Below are 24,263 nucleotides of genomic sequence, written 5' to 3'. Positions count from 1 at the left end.
TTTATGACTTCGAAATGTTCTGAAAGCAAAGTATAACTATTTCCAACTACTTTGCACAACACTACTTTTCTTTCAGTTTATGCTGAAGTGGGCCAGGATGTGTCTTGCTAATAAACCCCATTCTCCCCTATTTGGTCGAAATCTTGGCACTTCTTAGTAAACTTGCAGATGCCAGACAGTCAAAATTATGCATAAAGTTTAGAAATTTTGCCATACCAATACTGTTCTTTCAATTAATACTAAACCTTAACTGATGAAAAATACACTTATTTTCAGAATCTCTGCAGTAGGACACAGTGCACTCGTCCATTTTGGGTAGGTGCTTGCCAAAAGATGTGTTCTGGGACACTGAGTTCTGCCTGGAGAATCAAGGCTCCTCCATGAGCAATCCATAACTTTAGCAATGAGATGTGGGACTCCTCACGTAATTCAAGATAAATACTTCTCAATGATAAGATCATTATGAGGATTAAGTAGTAAATGTATGCACTGGACACAGAAAACTTAAGTATCCAAATTATTGTTCATATCTCCAAAGCTGTTAGGATTTTTTTTAAGTTTTGGGGTGAATTCACAGTTGTGGTTTTCTTGTGAGCACCAAATAGACTCTTGTTGATTAACATTTTCAGAACGAATAGAAGACAACTGCTTAGTCCAGAGTGGAAATAAAAGCACTTGACTGTTCTTTTAGAAAAAATAGAACAAATTATTCCAAATTTGTTGGGTTTTGTTCCCATGTAGCAATGCAACAATATTTACTTCTGTCTGCAAACTGCTTTGGAGTCATTACATTTAATTTTCCCTGAAAAAAATGTTTTCATGCAAGACATTTTAACATTTTATCCACCTTTATTGCTGCACATTGATTTTTCTAATCTACTAGTATAGATTTTTGCCTCAGAAGGAAGCACAGAAATATTTGATTAAACACACTCATAAAAACCAACATATTGCATTAGGTTTTTTTCAACAAATATATTGTACTGGGGAAAATGCTAAAATTTGGTCTTTGTATTCCAACGGTACCTCTGACAGAGTCTTGGAGAATTCATTTAATCCTCTATCAATATGAATTCTGGAGATGAACAGAATGGAGAAAGTGATTGGGGTTTTTTGTTTTTTTTTTGGTTTGTTTTTTTTTTTTTCCCCCTCTTTTCTGTAATTTACAAATTATTTTGCATTACTCTGTGAAATCTTTTCTTCTTTCTAATATCTAATCACTCACGGTACATTGCACGGTTTAACTGCAGCTCATGGTGTTTATCCAAAAAAATAAATGAGAATCCAGGAAAATCAAAAGAGAATGGAGCCTTTGAGGTCAGAGCAAAGTACATCTCCTAATGTGATGTGCCAGTGGTGTGCAAGTGATGTGTACAAGTCTTTGGTGAAAATTTGAAAGCTTTGTAAAATATTTCATCTCTGGACCACCTGTCATCACAGGCATGCTTCTGCTACAGATTGAAGACCTTGGATTTTGCAGCAGAGAAGTTACAGGTGTGTGAAAATCAAGAATGTTGTTTTTTCTTATGTGGGCTATGTTGCCCATTAATAGGACAGAAAGCACATGGTATGGTGCACCATCAATCTACCAATGCACAAGGGAATCGCTGAATATTAAGGGATAACAGCGTAAGAGCCTGATACTATCCTTTATCCCCTATTACAGTTATTATTTTTTTTATTTGTATTGTGAAAATTTTGATTTAAGTATGAACTCCTAGAGGTCAACAGCTTTTCCTCCTAGACAGTCTCTAACAACCTGGGATCCAGTCCAAGAACGCTTAAATATTGGCACAGCGCTCACTAGTTTTAAAAGCACATATTACTCTACTAAACAGGATAATCTGTAAAGTGTAGGTCTCATTCTGCAAGCGGTCCATTTCTCAGTTTCAGCTGTGCCTAGGATAGATTACGTTTAACTAAAGAGTCTGTAGGGAGTCTGTGGAGAGACTAGCTTTCATCAGTCAAGATGAAAACTCCCTCCTGAATCGTGAGGCTAACTGCCTTTCTGCCAGCAGTTCCTGTACAAAGCTCCTCCAGGTTATTATTTTCTGGAGGAAGCTGTCCATGACCTCTCCTTTCAACAGAGAAGACGTCATGTACCTACTTGGCTGTTTTCTGACTTTCTCCAGCTCAGCACTGTTAAGTTTGGACTATTTCATCACATGTAAGTAAAAGTAAGACCTTTGAACATCAGCCATGTTTGGAAGAAATGGCTACATGTAGAGACCTCCACTTTTCTTGACTTCGAGTATTGCATTCATCTTTAAAGCTGAAGTCAAATACTGAGAGACCCAAGCATTTTCCTTGTTTTGCATTATGCATTTTGATGTTTCAATGCATTTTCAGACATTCACAGAAAATTGCAAATTTACTGAAGTATGTTCAGGCAGAGCAGATATCTCCTGTGGAAATCGTTCAACATCTAACAAGAGGATTGTCACCAACAGCCTTTCTGCATCACAAAGCCAATTAGCCTCTCTGTACTTCTCTTCCCAGAACAGTTAACTCATTGCTGGTCATGCTTCATCAGCTTTAGAACTCATTAGAGTAGTGCAAGGTGACTGTCTCCTATTGGACATGAGGAATTTTTGAAATACAAGATTGCACTCAGCTCTTTTAAAATGGCTTTTAGAGAGTGTAGACCTCATCATTGTCAGCTTTGGCAATGGAAATAGATGAACTTGTTCCTGCTATCAGCAGGGGTTTTACTTTTTTCATTCACAGTCACCGAGCACATGGCTGTTGAGGTGGATGTCTTACTGCTAGAGTCATTGTCTTTGACTCTTCAACTCCTGTCATACTGTGCTCTGCTTTACCACGAGGATGCTGAAAGTACAAGAGGAAATACAAGGGTCATTGAGACATTCTCCTGCTGCGTAGCTCCTTTTAGAACGATATCAGAGCACTCATTAAAAAACAGACCCATTCCTCTGGATACCTCTGCTATCATCAGAAAGTTATTACACAGAGCAGAACCAGAAATAACCAATTACCTTTCAAACTTTAATTAACATTTGTAAATATTTTATTTTGTGCAGTCAAAGACAATGTTATTGGATGGATTGAATATTGCTTTCTGATATTCCTCCTCATAATAGTTCCTTTCAGCAGTATATAAAGACGCACCAGAGTGACTTCTTGGTTCATTAAGTTCAATCCCTCTGCAGAGGTATCATATAAACTTTTTCATTAGCCTACTGAGTTCTATCTTAAGATGAAAAGATTTACTGCCCCTCTACACCAGCAGGAAGAATCCTTAGCATCAGTCCTCTGATCAGACATCTGCTAATTTTATTCCTAAACTTATTCACAGCCAGCTAAAATTTCTGGAGTTTTCCTAAGTGGTTCCTCAGTATTTATTTTGAAATAATCATCTTTGCTGGTTTTGCTAGACTAAGCAAATGTTCTTTCTTTTTGCTCCTCATAAAGAGAGTTTCCTTATGACTGTTTTCCTCCATAACAGAGCTAATTGGGTTTGACTGCTGAGTTCAGTAAAGAAATAAAACCCAAAATTATCACTTCATCATCTTGATATTTAAAGTCTTTACACATCTTTAGATGTAATATTCCCTCTGAGTTACTGATTATTGAGACTTTATTCTTAATTTCTTAAATCAATCTCCTCTTTAACTGCCTGTTCCATCCATTCCCTGCTTTAAGTCTCCTTCTGTGGGCCATGTACCATATCTGCAGTTTGAAAGTCCATATTGCATTTGGGCTTTCTACTGAGCATTTTGAATAATAATTCTGGCTTTCATGTTCTGTGTATCTCTGGATGGATATTCAGTCCAGAGTTGTGTAAATTTATGTTGAATTTGCTCTTTCCAGGATTTCTACATAGCATTTTGCATTTGTTTCACCCCAAATAGAAACATTACGTTTAAGTTAAATAAATTTCTTAAGCTCCTCTCTATTATTCCTTTGCTATCCATGAAGTTTGTACTTTGGTGGAACCTAGAATTTTCAGTACTGAGATCATAACTTCATCTCCCCCATTATTAGAGAGGAAACTACAGAAACAGTGAAGGCATCCAGGAGATCTCCAAACCCAGTATGTTTCCCTTATTGCTGACTGAGGCTTGTATTTAACCTGATCTTTATGAAGTTCATTTCTAAAGAAATCTTATTAAGAGAAGAATAGTTGTAATCCCATGTTTTTCTGCTAATGGCTGTTACTCTGTTAAAAAAATAAAAATAAAAATTGAGTAAAATCCCGTGCTTACTGAATTCATTGGAAATCTTTCATTGACTTTAAAGAGCCCAACACAAATCCAGATGCTTTAACTCCACAACGCTACTGGTCCAAATTTATTTCCTTCTAAGAGATTTGGAGATAAGATTGAATGTTTTTGTCACTGGCTGTATTGTACTTTGAGATAAATTAATCTTGATGCCACTTGCTGCAGGATCGTTCTTACTAAAGTGACTTTCTCTACATCCAATACCCACCCAAATTTTCTCTATACAACACATATTTTTCTTGCATCCTAACAAAAGGAGGGTGGGCAGGGAACCTGGCATAAAGAGACTATATCTAATTAAGCATTACACATGAACTATGTATAAAATTCAGTATTTAGAGCTCTGAGATCTACTATGAAACTTAAGTGTGTGATGGTGTAAAAGGCCTGTCTGCAAGTGAACATAGGAATACATGTTTGTGCAGCAGACTAAAAGAGAACAAAGTTAGCAGGAAAACTCAAATATATGAAGGATAAAATAAGGGCAATACAGTATTTGTTCTTTAAAAGTTTTACTGTCTCATTGGGTTATTTTGTTGGCTGCAGAATTGGTTATATACAATCCTCTTGATGCAGCTTGTCAAGAGTTAGCATCCAAAGCTAATCTAGCCTCCAAATGCTCTTGTTTCCCATGAAGACTTCTTAAAATCTCAGGCTCCAACCGAGTTTTTCTAAAAGTTCAGTCTGTGCTGTCTGTTAGTTATCTGGAGGAAGGCTGAGTTAAAAGCTCCATCACCTCCCCATGGCATTTGTTTATGACTGACCTGGACTGTCAACTATATAAAGCATAAGAGATGTTGGCTCTTTTGTCTGGAAAGCTCCTTATGCAGTCTAGAGTGACTAAGAAATGAAAACAGTAGTTGTATAAATGTCATCTGCTTGGCAAATGTCAAGAGATTTGCCAACACGTGAATAATGAGCAAACAAATACAGTTTGGTGGGACTCACTGCCTGTGTATCCTGGCCCCGTAAGAAAATAATAGCTTTGAATATGGAGTAGCTGGGCAGTTCTTGGATTTTCAATACTTATTCAAACAACTGTAAAATATCTTCATCACTATCATTAAAATGCAAACAGGAAGCTATCTGTATTCAGCTGTGGGACACAAAAGGATGGCTGTACAAGCTTTCAGCATACCTTTCAGCAGTACCATATTTGACCACTGACCCTGTAGACCTTGTAGGTTTCAATTTACCTTGAGCTGCTGGCTGACTTTCTCTATGACTACATGAATCCTCACAGGACCTGGATTCTGTAGTCTTTCTTGGTTTACCGCAGCCCAGAATATTAAGTTTATCTTTTCCCCACTAGTTTATATTTCTTGACTTAATCTCTCTCTGTTTTCTATATGCTAAAAATCTTAACCATAGAATTGCTGGAAGCAAATCTGTAATACTTAATGAATTTGTATAGCTTTACTCTTTCTCCCTGTCTTAAATCTGTTGAGTTCTCCAGTGAGTCAGAAATTATTATTTAATGTTTACAAATGACCTCCAATGCTCTGAAAATTATTCTCTATTTATATTGTAATCTGTTTACTGGAGATTCTAAATTTATTGCTGGTTTTTCTGTGGAAGCCCCAGGACATGAATGTGTTCCACAGAAAAGTCTTTTTAGTGCTAAAAAAAGGCATGTTTTTGTAAGATTGGGACTATTTGCAGCAAAAGAGTTTTATTAAAGCTTTTCTTCAATTTCCAACATGCCATTATATTGGAAAATGTATTAAATGTACTGCATTTTAAAATCTTCCTTTTGATAAATGGTTTTATATATCCAATTGCAGTGAATATTACAAACAATATATTTTGTATGAAGTTTTCAAATTAGATCTTAAAGAATGCTGCACTTCATTTGATGCTGGTCAATGTGCTGCTTTATACAATCGTATTTTAAATATGATGCAGACTTAACTTTTAAACTTACCAAACACTGATCTTTATTGCTCATAAAACTTCTGTATTTTACCATAACACTTTGGAGATTTTCCAATTATTATTTTAGAGCCTTTCAATAGTAGTGATAGATAGTGTTATCAACAGGCTAAATTTCTAATGACTTAGGTTCAGACTTTTTTCATGCTTCTCACAGTGCAGTTCGTGGCTTTCCATGATGTCAGGAAGGAAAACAGCCCATCTAAAGGTGGATGTGGTTTTCAGCAGAGATCTGCTGAATCTCCCATCTTATTCAATGCCTACGATCCTCCATCATATCGGGCAAAGAATCTCCCTAGGAAAAATGATCGAGTCACAGCCATGGCCACCCTAGGCCATGGCCAAGGAATTCATCAGCAAGTATTTTGGCTTTCATTTTTGAGTCAGAGATTGCTTCAAACTACTGCTAAAACCTTTCCCACATTGGTTTGCGATAGATAAGCAATGAAGCCATGGGTGACAGCTTATTCAAGAAGGTAAAAAAAGGTGGACTCACCCTTTCAAAGCCATGCAGTTCAGTCTAATAGCTTACTTTGGAAAGAAACTTGTGAAAACAGTTAAAAAGAAGCTTCTTGCATCATTCATTTTCTTATTTGGTACAAGTTACGTTATCAAAATTAACTTTTAATCTATTACATCCTGCTTCTTTAATATTTCAATTTCCATCACTCTCCTTTCATTTATAAGCTTATGATCGCCTTCTTAGAGCTCTGCCAGAACTCATCAAGAGCTCAACCTACAGATTTTCAATTTAGTCATTTTACATCAGATTAATTCAACCAGTGAACCATGACTGACATTATTTATGGACACGAGCCACCGAACTACAATCTCTTTAAAGCTCTGTACAGTGAGAGTACTAATGATGCTGGAAATCAACCCAAAATGTTTTGCTTCTCTGAATATGTCTGGTCAGACATTACTGTTCTGCTTATAAATTTATAATAGAAAGGCAGTGCTGTGCCATTAACTTTTCAGGCAGAAAAGAGTAGTATCTGAAGACACTTTATATAGTGTTTGTACCTCTGGATTTAGACTAGTACTTTAATATATGGCATTGTTGTTCCTGTGAGCATCTTAAATATCTTAAAATATGGGAAGGGAAAAATCTTTGTATGTCTGTGTAACATTTTACACTTCTTAGAGTTCAGCTCATTTTTTAGGGGACTCAAGGAAGGAAACACTATACCATGTATGCCTTGTAATCAGGAGTTCACATTAGCAATGCAAAACTCTCTCTAATAATTCAGAAGTTGTTCTTGAATCTCAGAAGCTAAAAAGGAAAGTTCTTTTTCATTGTGTCCCTTCTTCCTGTTATTCTTCCTTCCTGGAATATGCTGTGAAAGTCAGTGCTTAAATTCTCAATGCCAGTATCAAAAGACCAAATTTTGTCACTGAACAAGCCACATCAAGGCTCCTTAACACTAAGAAGAGTTGTTGCTTCAGGACTGTAGCCCTCAGGATTTGGGCTGGGGGAACTGATGGTCTGAAGGCTGTGAATAGGCAGTGCCTGAGACTGCTTATCTTTTATCAAGGGCTGTATATTCATTCTAAGCCACCTAGCTTGTAGCCTGGCTACAATGTAGAGCTGTCTAAAATAAATAAGTAAATAGAAAATATATCCTGATAGATTGTGTAACATTAATGAAGTGTAATTACCAAGAAACAATTCTGCAGAGCACTGCTCATAAATTGTTGTGGAAGAGCAGGTGCAGAAAGACTAGGAAGTCTGCAAGTTAGTTAAGTGGGAATTATCAAGCCTCCATTTTGCTATCAATTATCGGATTTATGTCCTCTACTTTAACAATGACATTTTGAAAGTTTCATTGTAAATAAATACATGTTATTTGGTTGCAATTTAGAAAGTCAAAATTTCCAGCAGAATCCAGGCATTTATTTCCTACTTTTATTAGCAAATGGAGGGGGGGGAGGTGGAAGTGACAACTTGTGCTTGCAGTCACTGTGCAACTGCCAGCTTCATGAAATGAAATACTGCAATTACAGTTCTTAGAAGTGCAATACTTACTTTTAATGAACGTGGTGCATCATGAGGTGGATAGGCTCCCTTTGTTCTTGGATTAGTTCTTAATTTTATAGTATTATCTGTACGGATTTTGTTGTCTCAGTTTGCACAGCTAAGCTCCCTGCTGAGGTGTTGGTTTTTTTTTTTTTCACGTTGGCACATTTTGAGTAAGTGGGAACTGAAACACAGCTTTTCAGCTGTAAGTATTGAGTAGACATGTTCTAGAGTTTTCTGACAAAATGGTTTTCCTGTCAATTCAACAGAAGATTTCTGGAATGCACAGAAAGGTTTTGAACAAGAAAGTCTCTTAGTTTGGAAATGTAAGTAGGTTGGAGTAGACCTCAAATGTAAAATGTACAAGAGAGATTCAAGCCTTCTTTCTCAGGTAGAAGTGTCTCCTGGTTCTTCTGATAAGTGGGATTGGTTTATGTTTTATAACTTTCCCTCAAAGTCTGTAGTTTTTATTCCTTTCTCTCCATGTTAATTAGAGAAGGGATTCCATCTCATTAGCCTAGGTGAGTGCCCTAGTCACTGGACTGTCAAATTGGTATCTGTCTCTGTCTGACCAAATGAATATTTAATTAATTACACAAAATTAACTCAGTAGCCTGATGATAATGACATTCACCTGAGACCCTGGCTCTGCTGAGTCTGTACTGCTGTTGTTAATGGAAGAGTAAACACAGTCCTCTCCCAAGACTTTCCATTGTACATCCTTGGAGGATTTAGTAAAATCAGACTGATTTAATCAGTACCTCCTATCTTGATGGCATGGCAAACTCATTTTATCTAAAGATTTTCAACAGTCTGTATCATAAAGTTACTCACAAATGATTTGAGTATTCAATTATCTTTTGTAGCTGGAGAAATGAGACATTGTTTTCTTCTATGGTTATCTCAAGAGACAGTGTGGCTTTGCTCCTGGAAAAGCATCCGGAGACATTCTGATTCTTGTTTTCATTACTTAGAAGTGATCTCACATTTCTTCTTTCATATTTTATTTCTACAGTTAGAGATGAAGAAACTGGATTATGACTTCTGAAAAATGAAATTCTTTGCTGGGTATTCACTGATCTCTGTCAAATGCCAACTATTAAAAATAAATTCCCAGACTCGTTTCTTCCCCATTTTCTCAGATAATATCTTTTGTAAGTTGACATTGCAGAGCAGGCATTCCCAATAGCTCACAATTTGCCTTTTCTTTATTTTCCTTGGTGGGGGCTTGGTGGGTTGGGTTTTTTTTCAGAATTAACTTTGCATGCTGACAAATAGGTAATTTCTATCATTATCTCTCTTCTTACTTTTCTGAGAAAAGCAAATGCTTCAGAGCATTAAAAGGAGCATTAAAGTGTTGCTGCTCCGCCTGCAACATCCACGAAAAAAAGGTCTCACAAATCTTGTGCATGCCTGGGATTGTGATCACTCTAAGAACTGTTTTTGTTTGTAAATTGCCTTAATGGTACAAAGTGAAAGTCGTCTGGTTTTGTTCTGAAATTGCATTTAAACTGTCACTGATGGAGATGGCAGCCTTAAAATTTCAGATGATTTTTCTCCTGTTTCACTTGGCAATGACTTTGAGTCTTCCAACAGCAAAAAACTCAAAAGGCTTCAAAAATACAAAGTGTGATGTAATCTTTTTTTGTTACATCAATTTATTCGTATTTTTTCTTGGTGAGAAACTTTATTCTGGTCTCTTCGCAAATTTGGATTTTTTTAGCATTTTTTAATCTTAATAGAAAGACTAAACCTTGAAGAAAATCTTCAATAAACAAAAAGGTTCACTCCAATTGATACAAGCTTCTTTTTTCTTAGTTAATCTTGAAACTTTTAAGCTTGAGTTGGAGTTTTCTTTTTTAACATCTTCTGGTGGGAGAAAGGCTCTTTCAAACCCTCAATTACTTGGCAGTAGCACACCATGCATTATGCCTCAAAAACTACCTTGTCTGCACCATGCCCTGTTATTGCATGCCTTGTTAGGGCTTATGCTAGTATTATTCATCTGTTTGTGTGCAGTTACTAAAGAGAATTGTGTCTTCCAAGCGTATAAAGTTAATAAGAACCAATAGTCTCTGCACGTGCTAGTTCTGTTATTGTAACTCAATAATAAAGCATAATGTAAGATTTTTCTTCCCTTGTTTAAAGACTGAAGAAGCCAGGAGAAGAGAGTTAGTTAAAAAAGAGTTTAAAGTACCATTAGGAAAACAAACCTTTCAGCATAGCATCCAGTCTTTTGCCTCAGATGGTGGCTTCCTGAAGTACAGGAAGCTTGTGTGTCCCTTGCTTTTTCTTTCCTCTTCTTTGTACATTCTTTCTTTGTTCTTTGTTGGCATTTAAATTGATGGTCCATGTTGAACAGAAAGGACATGTTGGAGTTTCGTTATATAAATTAGTCTGTCCATTCTTTGTTGCTGTATGTTGAAATGCTGTGTGCCATTATTCTGTGTAGTCATCTGGATTTAAATCTCTCTCAAGTCCTTTGACAGACTTTTCTAGTCTTAGCTAATCCAGTTTACCTGAAACCCAAGGGTGCCAAATTGAATTACACCGTGGTCATTCCCACTTAGCACATCATCCATAGTTAATTTCTTGAGCTGCTGTGTTTTATCTGTGTATAAATTTTTCATTTGCAACAATATTTTAGCTTGGCAAAGAAAGAGCTCAGACGTCTGAGAGTGTTTTAATTAGTTCCTTTGTTATTTCAGAAATTTTTGCTTTACTTTTTAACCAGCTGCCTGTAGAACCGAAGTTCATCATCCTTTCAGAAACTCATATTCCAGTTTTCGGTGAAACAATGAGAGTTATTCATTTCATAACAAGTTTCACCCACTAAATTGAATTGAAATTGACTAAAAAATACAGAAGTTGATGTGAGAAGAACAATTCCATGCTTAGCTTTGATATAGTGAGCTTCTGATGTGGACAAGACACTCCTGAGAAGAAATTATAATAATAAGAAAAATAGATGGAAGAATAAACCAGAGGGAGCCTACAGAGCTTCTCAGACTTCCCAGGTAGAAGTCTGATAAGGCAGAAAGATAAGACTGGATTCTGAGAGGCAAAGCATCAAAATGACACTGAGAGACCACCTAGAGAGAATATAATACTTAATACGATGCTCCCTAGCAGAGATGGAAAGAATAGTTAAGAGTTAAGTGAAGAAATAACTTCTTCACTGAGGGACCTAATTTCTGAGGTTTAGTGAGGCAGAAGGAAGTTTCAGAGCTATGAGTGGAAAAGTGGAAGGAAAAGGAGATCAGCTGGGAGGAGGTCAGAGCAGCGTAGTTAGGCTGAAGGACTGGAATAAAAATAGTTAAATGAAAGAGTTAGTAGGAAAGAGCACCACAATTGTTAACAATTTTATAAAGTTCTCCTTAAACAAGTCAGCCAAATCTTGAGAAAATAGGGCTGGAGGATGGAGACTGAGGGCACGAGGCAGAAGGCAAATGGCAGCCAGGAGATGTTGAAAGAATGAAAGTGCTTTATGAGGAAATGCAAGAACACTGGGGGAAAAAAAGTGCTACCAAAAAATATGAGTGCAGTCCCTAGCTTTCTACCAGGGCAGCACAGAAAATAGTGGGAAGAAGGAACAAGAACAGGGTACAAGGGTTCAGTAGTTAGTAGGAGGACAGTGGAGATAGGCTGTTGTGAAATCTATCTAGGTGCTCAGAAAAAGAGTTTAGTACAGAAGGAAATGTGCGCAGGAGCAGGCATTTCTTATGAAGACTGTTAATTCAGGATTAAACCAAATGAACTGATACAGGTGAAGAAATGTGGATCCTTGCTCAGTCCACTGGTCTCTCAAAAGCTGTCACAAAGAATGGATGGGGACAAAATCAGAATGGAAAGGACACAGACGTGTGTTGGATCACAGCAAGATAAACAAAGGGAAATAAGTGCTGAAGTGAAATTCAGATGGGAAGGAGTGATTCAAAGTAAGGTGGCATATTTCCAGCCAACATAATCCGCACTAAATCGATTCCTCCTAAATAAATTAGCAACAAATATTTAAATCTTTTTAAATTTTTGTACAAAACCCGTATAAGTACCAGGTAATGTAATGCTGTATATCTAATTATATCACTGTTTGAGACTCAGATGATATAGCATGCTTTTGAGAAATCTGCTATAAAATGCTGAAACTTTCATGGGTAAATATATGTCTAAATTGCAATTTAATGACAGCCTGAGCCTCCATGGAGTTCCATACAGGAGTTCCATACAGAAACCTCTGGAGTTAAATATTTGAGGAACATGGAAAGGATGGATGGTTGTAATGCATGGTTGATAGGTTTCATGGTTTAAGGTCACAGTATAGAGAAACATTAATAACTCAGTGGAAGTAGCTCATGAAATGTGTATCTTGCAGTTTCTGCAAGTATGTCGATTGTGTTCATCTTCAAATTTCACCTCAAGGTGTGTTTTGGCACGTGCTGTCCCTAGACTGGATCATGTGCATTCAGTTAGTATCATAAATTAATATGATTATGTAAATTCTTTCTATTGGTTTGGGAGTTTCCTGAAGCTCTAGTCGCCTTTCATTAAGATACAGTCTGATATAAGATGGGTAATGTTCTTGATGGCCTCATTTGAGAAGCTGGGAATGATGTAGATATTACGAGCTCAATCTCCACCATCAAAGAACCAGACGGACAGCGCTGAATACGTTGAGAAATTCATCAGAATGTTTAGACATTCATAGTACAGAGCTCTGCAAATCCGCAGTGCTGAATAAGCAACAGGAGCATTAGCCTATTTAGATGCTAAGAAGCATGGGATTTTAAAATTACCCAGCTCCTTATAATATTTATAACTGGTTTGGTTAGCATGCATTTCACTAACATTCATTTTATTCTGGCAAAGGAAACTGCATTCTGATGATTTTCCGAACCAACCTTGAATAGTGCATTTTGACTACACTCTGGAGGTGGCTTTGGGATTGATTTTTTTTTTCTAATTGGCTGTTGTTTGACAGGCCAATTCTATTCAAAAACCATATATGAAATATTAGGTAATGTATGCTAATTGTAAAAATCCTCAAGAGTTTAATCTGCTGTAGGCTTCTTGTGAATTTAATAAGCCTCTCTCATAATAAAATGTGTCAGAAGGGGCAAATATTTTGCTAGCACAGCTTGTAACTGATTGTTTGTTACACTGTTAGCAAGTATTCACACAACAGAAGTACAGTGCAGTCATTTTTAAAAAGAAACATTTGGTTTAGTGCCTTAAGGGCAAAGAATATTACTATATTTTTAAAATGCATTTGCTTTCTCATCCCTACCAGCAACATGTCAATTTTGGTGAGGACTGCATGTTATTCGCCTTAGGAAAAGCAAAATCAACATAATGAAGCAGAACACAGCTGAGCTGTCTAAAGATGCTTGGATTGGAGGTGGGGGCGTCGGGGAGAATGTCATTGATTTTCCCCCTATAGTTGCAAAGTGACAACAAGGTTTTGGAACCTTTATGATTCAGGAAAGAGAAGAAAAAAAAAAGAAACCCACCACTTCAGCCTCTTCGGGCAGTAGGACTCTTTGATGTGTAGGTATATGTTGCCTGTGATTGATATACTACTATTGCTAGAAAATAAAGCCAGGTCATAAACTGTCCTGAAAGACAGAGCTGATACAGATCCTGTGATGGGTCTGCCACCTATTTCAGCCCACTTGTTTGTCCCAAAGTTTCATTCTGCCAACTAGCAATGTCTGCAGGGATGTGAGATGTTGGGGTTTGGTGAAGTTAGACTTTTTGGTCACCTGCACTTGGCCGAGAAAGAGGTCGGTGTTAAAGCCTGTGTGTCCAGGATCTCCGGCACATTCAGCAGTCAAATGCTGCCAAGAAATATGCCATGAATTTTGGCCTTCCTAAGTAACTTGCACCTTTCTCCTTGCCCACCATTGTAACTTGAAATATGAGCAGTGGGAGAGAAATGGTGGAAAGTGACTGCTCTTCAGCTTTGGTGAAAACAATGTTGAAGGTGTCTAATTGAATGAAGTATGACATAGTGAGGAAGGATTAGTTTTCCTTCCCTACCAAATGTGACATCTAAGATTAATCTCACATGCCATCAGCAATTCAGCTCCCTGGCTGATCTTGGCAAGATCCACCAGCAGAAGGAGGCAGACTTGATCAATACAATATTTTAATATCAAAATAATCACATATTGGGCAGAGAAAAGGTACTGCATCCTCTTAGAAAGTGTTCTTTTCTACTAGCAGGGAAGAAAACTGACATAGGCTGTCAAAGAAGAAAGTCAGTGCCAACAGAGATACCAAATCTGCTGCATGCTTCAACTCTAAGCACACTGTGCAAAGTACCATGGCTACAGACAGCGCGCAGAATCCAGGGTTCAGAAATGGCTGCTAAAGATTCCTACTAACTGAGGAGTGGTAGAGAAGATTCTGGCTTTAATTGTGAACTTCCTGCTATGTCCTTTCCTCCTCGGGAATTCAAGGCACTTCATTATATTTTTGCATAGTTTGGTGTCAGAAAATCCTTTTAATGTTAGCATAAAAATAACGATGAAAAGGAAAATAATTCTCTTATGAAAATTCATGAGAACAGAGGCAGAGTTTAGAAGCTGTGTTACTTGTTCCAGAGACCAAAATGACTTTAAAAACACCGGGATTTTATGTTTGTGTGGATTTCTTGTTTTGGTTCTGTTCCTTTGAGTGCCTTGCCAGCTTCCATATCTGTGCAGCTGTAGAACATATGAATTAGGCAAAAAGTTGCAAATCATTAAAAATTGAGATTAAAAATGAAATTGCCTGTAGACCAAATAATCTGTTAGCCGAGAAGGCAGGGGACTTTTTAAACACTATTTTTATGTATTAAAGTGCTTAAAGGCAGAAATCCACATACATCTCTAATGACCTTAATAACTGCTTAATCTCCCAATTTTTAGTCCAGGAACAAGTAAGGCCATGTACTAACACCCCACAAGGATGCAAGCACTGACCAATCCTGATACTGTGCAGAACCAGCTGTCTTGGCCTTTTAACACTGTCCTTATTTAAATGCCCCATTAAAGCTGTCTAGACACAGACCTTGCTGCTGTTTGAAGGACCTTGCTCAAGCAGTTGCAGACAGGAGGGTTCTCACAGATCCAGCGACAGTGTTGCATACAGCAGTCAGCCTAACAGGCTGCAGTTTTTCTGGCCTTTTTGGACCTCTGAATCTATGTCAGCCTTTCCAAATTTTCTGATCCTTTATTAACTGCCAAAAATAAAATTTCCTTCATCTTGCAGAACCAATAACCTTGAGCACCCTGGGCTGCAAGACCCTTTGATCTCTTTCAAGAGTCGGTTGCTCACTGGGTCTGGAAGGATGCATGAAAAAATCTTCAGGGTTTTTCACCTGCAAAACACGTCAGGACCTTTTCTTGTAAAACGTCTTGCTATAACAAAACGGTCATCGCTCCCTATATCTAGCTGATACGTTCCTCCCAATGCATTGCTTCCCCTGTGCTTAATTTTGTGCTGCTTTCTTACTTGTGGTTAAAAGTAAAAGCTTGACTCTTCCTTATATCTTCTTGAATTCTTCTTCTTCCTCTGGAAATGTCTGTTTTGCATTTCATCAGAATGATGCTTCACCTACAGATACACTTTCACCTCAACAGATGGGATTTTCCTTTTCGCTCTTGCCTAAACTTTTCATCTCCAATTCTATCTTCCAAGTACAGCCTGCTGTCTGAGAAAGTCCTATGGCTCCTGGTGCTCTCCAGCAATGGACAGAGTTAATTCCCGATATAATCTCATTGCTGTCACTGTTTGAAAGCACAGGAAGCAAGTGGGGAGTCAGTGTTCTCTCTCCTCCTGTTTACTGCAAAAGAAAGTTTCACATAAACCTCATTCTGCTTTGCCAAAAAGACACTCAGTCACCACCAACCCATTAAGAATCTTCACACATCTACCAAGGAAACGCACGTGTCTGGGAGATACAAAGGCAGCAAGAAAAAGTAATCAAGAGCTTTAGTACAATCAGATAGAAATTATTTCTTTGAATGATGAAATCAAGGAAAGCAGTAGCCTCTAAGCCCAACAGGATGACAGTGAAAAGCCAAGGCAGCCCTGTATGTTGTAATTATTTCTATATGAAAGTAAGTGCAAGTGCCAAGTAGAAAAATGACTCTATGCATATGTCCATTCTCATTTTACACTGTTTGTATTAAATAAGGAGATTACGTCTAATTCAAAAGCTTAGTGACTTTTTTTTTCAGGGTAATGTGTGTAGCTTGCTTTATTTGCATATGTTGAATACAAGGGGAATTTGGTTGTGGCTCAGGGTATATACAGATCATGTACAAAAATATAAAAGCTGCAGAAATGAGGCCAAACTCTTGGCTCCAATAAGCAGAACACAAAAATGATACAAGGAGGAAGAGAGCACTGCCATTTAAGCTAGCAAATTTCAGCTCTGTCATTCTTTTCCTCAAGAACAAGAGAAACAGCTTATACAAAGGAAAGGCAAAATAGCCAGACACTACACGGTTTATCTTTACTGTGATAGACCTCCTTCAGGAAGACAATAACAAACTGCACAAGGCATAGGGAAGGTACAGGCAGTACACTCTTTCAACAGTAAATTGCTCAAGCTTCAGGAAGCCATGTGAGTGTGCTCTGTTAGAGCTTCTGCCAGCTTCTCAGAAAGCACAAATACTTGGCACTGAAATTTTTAATTCTATTACAGCGTGTGGCTGTATGTGATGTATGGCATCATTGTATGGCATGAATGCCATTGACTGGAGATGGGGCCTGAAAAGAAAGAAAGATAAAGTGAATCCAAATTTTGAGAACCATCTCCATGGCCATTACTCCTGGTCACACAAAGGTTGTGTGGAGAATCACAGAATCATAGAATCATAGAATGGCCTGGTTTGAACAGGACCACAGTGATCTCCTAGTTTCAACCCCCTTCGATGTGCAGGGTTGCCAACCACCAGACCAGGCTGCCCAGAGCCACATCCAGCCTGGCCTTGAATGCTTCCAGAGATGGGGCATCCACATGCATTACATTTGTGATAAGCTGGCACTCCATGTAGATGTCCAGTGGCAATTTCATGAAACATCCAGTAATTCCAGTTAATCACCATGATATAATTGGATTTTGTTCAGTTGATATTTTCTAATTAAGGCCTTTTTAGTAAAAAAAAAATTCTGAACCAGCTCAGTATCATTCAAATAGGAACAGAAATAATTAGCTGTATTACTGTAGGAAGCAGAAACAGAGAGGTGAGTGTTGTGGGTAATGTGGACATGTATTGAGCCAAATTCTTTGCTTGTGTAGAATCACTGAAACAGTGACTTCAAGAATCAGTAGAGACAGTACCAATCTCTCTATTTCGTTTACCTGACACTTTCTGTTAGAAGAAATTGTGTAACTTGTTTATTTTTACTTGAGAAATTTTACACTATTTGCAGCTGACCTTTAAAAATTCATTTAACAAAAACTCCTTTGTGTAAAGAAGTGTCTTTCTCTTGTCCAGTAAAATTACTAAGTACATTTTAAAGTCCAAAGGAAGAACTTTTTACTTACTGTCTGCTTCCTCCCAAAACTTTGGCAGCACTTTCAAAATAAAAACTACCAGCCCATGCTCAAAGGAGCCTGACTTAAGTGGACCAAAATCATCACTGCTAACTAACTGCTAATCTGTTGCACATGCCTTTGGGAATAGCCAGTCTTGAACAGGAGTAACATAGCCTTAATCTTGCAAATTTGGGGGTGGGGGAAAGAAAAGTAAATTTCGTAGATTTTGTAAATAATCTCCATTTTAAACTTTATATTTGTATGAAAAATACGGGAGAAGAAATATAGCTACAACGATGGTAGGCATTCTGGATGAAAAGCATGAAATCTAGTGCATTTTATTTCTTTATTAATATTAAAGTTCATTGACAGCTGGAATTGAATTTGCACTTGGAAGATCAAATGTAATTACATAAAAGCACAGAATCGGTCTTGCTTGTATAATCTGTTGATATTTTGGCTGTTTTTAGCTGGCAGTGAAATGACACATTTATTGAAGCAAAAAAATTGATATACTTTGCCATATTAAAATTTCTGATTTTTTTCTGACTTACTGTCATTAGTTTATGTAGCTAAAATATGCAGCTTACTAAAACACAATATGTTCATTTCCTCTTAAAAGCTTTTGTCTTGAAGTTAAAAGCTGATATTCTAAATTGAGATATTCCATATCAAATCTATAAGGCGCTACCTTTAACTTCATGTCTTTATACATTGCATAATTATATCGTGCAATATCCAGCACACCTATAGTCCACCAACAGGAGAGATGAGATCCAGAACAGGGCTGAGACATCATTGCCTACTCAAATAAATGATTCCAAGTCTACCAATTCATTCAGTAAATGATAAGAAAATGAACTTTGTGCAATAATTTGAAGGGTGGGGTGAAAATCTGCTTACTTCTTACACCTTTTGCTCAACTGCATATATATCCATACTCCATGGATACATGCATATCTCCATACTGCAGATGATGCTGTTTGTTGGTCCCTTCCAATTGAACACAAGGCTGAGTGTGACCTTAAAAGACAAAATATTCCCCATAAAAATTTTACACCAAAAAGTTTTTAAATTTTCCCAGCATCATCCAAGGCAAATAAACTGAAGAATATTTGCCTAATACCTATCTAAAATGTAAAAGCATTTTGCAAAAGTTTGTGCACAAAATATCATTGTTGAGCAACGGCCTCCATTTTGGTCTTGGCCTGCCAATGGGCTTTTCGTATATACACACACACTAAGAACTGTTACAAGCAAAAACGAGAACCACAAGCAGCACTGTTGGTCAGGAATTACACTTTTTTTGTTATTATTATTATTTTGAAAACCATAACCATAAAGTGCAACATTTTGATCGTTCAATTAGACAAACTTCTGCCGAATGGAAGGCAGAGCTCAAACCCTGCTGGCAGGCTGTCCCAGCAGCAAGAGCTGCAGAGCCGCTGCTGTGTGCCAGGTGTGATGGGGCTCCGGGATTAGCAGGGCTGCCAGCTGCACACTTCAGCTCTAATTGGGGCTTGGCTTCTGGCTCCCCAGGCACACCTGGAAGCAATAAACTCTGGGTGGAGTCAAAGTTTCTGGTCTTTTCTGCAACAGAAGTTTGAGATAGGAAGAGTAGTGCTGGAGTGTAGGTCTGTGGTTTAGGGGAGCGTGGGGTGGAATGAGGGTGTTTGGAAATCTTGCTGCATGTTTCATTTTCCTCCATGAGGTTCCCCTACATTTTCACAGCACGTGGTAAGTATTATGTCTGTATGGTGAGTAATGGAGCTGAGTCAATCTGTGTTTTCAGATGCTAAAGCTTCTTTATGCAGTGAATTTTTTGGATATTAAGTTCTGTAAAGCTTAACTGCTCCTTAAATCTTCCATTTTTCAGTACATCAGCCTGAAAAGTGAAGGTGGGCAGTGTTTTTCTGTTCATATTAAAGCTCAGGCAATACAATCACATATACCTCCTAGAGTATGAAATACGTTTGGTTTAGTTGTTTTTATAAACGTGGTGGACTTTTGCCCTCGATTTGTTCTCTCTGCATAGTGGTTACTTTCCAGTGATTTGTAGTGGATCCTTTCAACTCTGAGTCATGAAGCAGGATTAAAGTTGGTTGTCAGGAAAAAACAAACAACCAGGGTTTAATTTGTTTTGGCCTGCCTTGCTCCTGACATATTTACTCTAAAACAAGATGATTAGCATAGCAAAACATGCTCCAGGAGTGTGTGAATGTGCCCTTCCATTGAGAAGGGATTTGCATGCTGTCTGCATGTGGCAGCCAGCATTCTTGTCTAGGTTTTAATTTGTTTGTTTGGATGTTTGATGTGTTGTTAGGGGTTAGAGGCTAGAACAGCTTCCAGAACTCTTATCTTGCCTCTCAAAATGGCACTCTGGGAGAAAAAAAAAAAAAAAAAAGCTTACTTTTTGGGGGAAAAAAATGACCTTTTCTTGGATATGACTGCTTACCTGTGTTTTTGGCATTGAAGGCAAGGAGGGAGATCTGGGCATCCACTGAAAACTTTCAACTATTTCTTACTCAGCCAAGCTGAAAAACAAACAATTTGTGGCTTTCTTCAAATGCAGTGATGTTTTGTGCTGATGTTTTTGGCAGAGCTGTAGCTTTAAAAGGATAAGGTTATTTTTGAGACCAAAATTGTTTCTTGCAACCAAAATGGCCACTGGGCTGCACTGCCAACTAAATCACAAGCCCAGGTGGTAGCAATCATTGCAGATTTCTTGCAGTAATCCCTTGCTTCTAAACTTGCTAACTTGAATTTTTTCCTTTGGAAAGAACAAAATGCTTTGGGACATACTGCACTGTGAGTTCTTCCTGTTATTAAGTACTCCCCTGTTTTGAGAGAATAAGTTTCCCCTTAATATCAAAAAATGAGTCTGATGATGAAATGGGGAGGAGCAGTGCTGTGCCCATCCAGCGCTGTAAATGAAATGCTTTGAGTACAGGTGAAACCATTCTGGTTAGGAGATGTGAGTAGGTTAAGCTGTCACTTGCATGGTTCACCATTGACTTTAGGAACAGACTTTAGTCCTGAGGCTGTGTTTGTTCTCTTTATTTTCAGTAAAATGGTGTAAAAAGCCAGACTTCGTTATCTGCTGAAATAACATGAATTGGACAGCCTTTAATTACTTTATGTCTTTAAGTGAGGATGGAAGAGTGGAAAACATGACTGGCTCTCTAAAAATCTTGTAGTAAACGGTGGCTTTGTAGTACCAAGGTTGAAATGGCCAAAACAGGAGCAGGGAAATGGAGGCTATAGTTCTGTGCAAGTCAGGCTGAGCTTCCTGGAGAAGGCATTTCTGTGAAGGGTATAAGGGACATACCTTGGTCCACAAATACTGTGTGATGTATTTTAGGCTTGTCTAACAAATCACAAGACCTTGAGGCTTTTGAGTGACATCAGTCTAGTTAAGGACTTCAGTCAGCATTTAATTTTGATCAGGTGCTTGTTAGTTCAGTCACTCGTCTTCATCCTGAATGTTGATGGCTTTGAGAAATTGTAGCAGAAATGCTAAGCCACTGCCTGAAGCAGTGATTGAGCAGCTGGTGGGAAGGCAGGGCCAGCCCAGGAGAGCTCAGGTGCATGCAATGCAGCTGAGTGACTGGAAGGGATGGAGCCCGGATCCGCCCCTTCCCAGCCCTCATTTAAGGGTTGGCAGTGGAGGTGAGGGTATCTCCCTGGAGATCCCTGTGCACCAGAGGCCTTCCACAGGTAAGTAGTTTTTCTTCTTTGGTTTCTGTGTCTATGGCTGCTGTTCACATTTGCTGCAGCCTAGGATTGTGCCATCCCACTAGGATGGCTGTGCTTTCCGTCATAAAGCCAGGCTGGATGTGGCTCTGGGCAGCCTTGTCTGGTGATTGGCAACCCTGCACATAGCAGGGCTGTTGAAACTAGATGATCCTTTTCAACCCAGGCCATTCTATGATTACAGCATTATACAATGTTTCAAGTTTAGCATTTCTTAACTGTTTTTCTGTGACATAGAATTTTATGTAAAATTGCTCAAAAGTCAGACAAGACTTTTCTTCTGAGATCGTGGCAAAGGCTCCAAAGGGGGAGCAGCACTTCTGTGTCCTGTATCTCCATTGGTCGTTCATCAGTGTCCCTTGCTACATCCAAACTTGCATTGACTCTTAGTAAAAGAACACTGTTGGAGGTCAGAGGACTATGGAGAAGTCAGAAAAATTAAAGATGTGGTTCGTACAGCCCCAGCACCACAGAGAATGTATCTGTGGAGTTTTAGAGCTAAGCAACCCCATATCTGTGGTGTTCAGCATGTGGTGTGCTGGTAACCTAGCAAGGCAGAATGCATCTGAAAGAAGGATGCTGCTCTGCGGATTAAGAAAACTTCTTCAAAATAACAGGGGAATTTAGTCTTTAATACTTTGCTTCTATTTTCATAGTTTGTGATATCATGATTGGATTCCTTCTGTGGACATAATCTTCTTTACAGATCTAGTCATCTCTGTGACAAAGGTTAGACTGGGAGAAAACTTGAACCCAGATGAAAGAATAGAATTTTCATTATTTTAGCAACTGAATGTGTCATTACATCAGTCAGTATTGTGTTGCAAATTGCAAGCTGTAGTGAAATTGCTTTTAAAATATCCGTATATATTTTTCTAAAACTGTGATAAGGTTGTTCAGCAGTGCATTGGGATAGATTTCTAGCTGAATCACTGTATCATATCGTTTTTTTTAACTGTAGTATGGGAACAGATGGCTGTTATTTTTCTTAAGTCTCCAGCAAAGTTGATGTGATGCTTTCCCTTTCCTTGTAAATTTTTATCAAGTGAGAGACAAATGCTCGTGGCCTAAACCTATCTGTATTGTAACTTTGGCTTGTGGTTTATGAAGTGAACTTTGAATCAGCTTACAACAGTATGCTGATGATAATTAGTAAATGTTGTATCAGCCAAGTAGTTCGTTAATATAGGAAAATGAGCCATTAATCAGAATCAATTCCAAGTGGTTTGCTGTGAGTTTCCAAAGCAGATGTCATTTCATACTCATTTTTAATGTAATAATCAAGTTCATTGTGGAACAAATGCTTGTGTAGTTGGAGATGCTCTCTGTCACTCTGGTGCTCCTGGTGGCACTGCCATTGGTCTGAGCATAGCAGCTGTACAGAAGTTGAAATATTAAGAATGCTACTACATGTACAAAGTTATTTGATTTCTATCTGTCTGTAAATTTTTATTACCGTAATGTAATCTTTTTTGAAGCGATTTTGCTCTCAAATTGCTGCAGCCTGCTTTTAATCTGAACTCAACCTTAACAATAATTTATTTTCATAATGCTTTTAATAACTTTCTGTTCCCTGAAGAGGAGAAGTGTTAGGCATCTATGGAGCTGCCTGGCTGTAAGTTACAGGCTTGAATTTGGCAACTCAATGAAGGTGCCGCCTTCTTCAGCAATTCTTGTGTGGTTTAACAAAATGCTATCAGAATGAACCTGCCGAGCACTGTTAGTCTAATAGTGGATAACAATTTATGACTTAGATTGTCTGCAAGAATATGCTGTGTTTTAGAAGCATTGTTAGGAGCTGTATTTAATTCACTTGCTTTAAATGACTGCTGTGTTGAAAACTAGGCTGTGCTTTCTTCAGAGAATTCTTCTGTTTCACACAAGCATATTCAAAAAACCTGATGTCTCTTGCTTTACAGCATTCGACAAAAGAAAGGGAACTTAGCTCAGAAGCACTGGGCTGGACCAGCTAACATGGTGAAATGCAAGCCATGCCCCACTGTGCATGCCAGCCCTGTCTGCGGCTCCGATGGACATACATACACTACCAAGGTAAGTTCTGCTTGTGCCTTGCAGACCTTTTAGCTGTGGATGGAATATAAAGATGTGATAGTTACAGCCAATAGGCAGTGTTAAATTAGAGTCTGCTTCAGCTCTTTCTTGTGTAAAAAGTGCTGATAAATTGACATTTTCTTACACATCTGACAAACGTCAGATTGGAATGACAACCCAGGATTTTATGGCTGTCGTGATTCGTGTTTCTCAAAACAGTTTGTTCTTGCTAGTGAAGTAGAACGCTTCCAATAACACAACAACACAACAAATTTGTTTGTCCAAAATGTGGTGCTCACTCAAGGTTTCAGAGTGTTTCTTGTTTTACATTTGGTCCTCAACTGTTAAAACAACATAGCAGTGTCATTGCTCTGTGATGGGCAGTTCTCCTTGGTTTTATTTGTTTCTCAGACTGTGTTGTTAACATATAGCAATTTGTTTACATCTTTTAACGCTCTCGTGTGCCAGGTGCAGTATATATGGTACCATAAAAAAGAAAATTCCCATAACCCAGCAGGGATAAATTGGCTCATTGTTATACTAAAAATATGAGCACCTTAGGGCTTGATTCAATGAAAGAAAGTGTCTTCACAGTCATTCAGCAGTCCAGATCTCTTATTATCAAATAAAGCCTTCCATGTCTTAGATGCATGTTCCATAAACAGTGCTTCAGGCGTTGGAAGTCATGTTTAGGGAGTGCCTGTAACGTATTCTTCTCTTTCTACATTCAAGGTAA

General features: G+C 38.1%; 1 protein-coding gene across 1 annotated transcript in view; it reads left to right on the top strand.

Annotated features, from left to right (window-relative positions):
* SPOCK1 (SPARC (osteonectin), cwcv and kazal like domains proteoglycan 1) overlaps positions 1 to 24,263 on the top strand; it is a 255,375-nt gene that overhangs the window by 146,791 nt on the left and 84,321 nt on the right. The window contains exon 4 of the mRNA XM_042826651.1: positions 23,395 to 23,527. Within this exon, the coding sequence (XP_042682585.1) occupies positions 23,395 to 23,527 (133 nt within the window). The remainder of the gene's footprint in view (positions 1 to 23,394; positions 23,528 to 24,263) is intronic.

Source organism: Centrocercus urophasianus, unplaced genomic scaffold (genome assembly GCF_019232065.1).
Source record: "Centrocercus urophasianus isolate 14NV4802_14NV808 unplaced genomic scaffold, USGS_Curo_1.0 seq_26, whole genome shotgun sequence".
NCBI lineage: Eukaryota > Metazoa > Chordata > Aves > Galliformes > Phasianidae > Centrocercus > Centrocercus urophasianus.
Note: the sequence above shows the minus strand (reverse complement) of the source record. Positions and strands in the feature narration are given on the sequence as shown.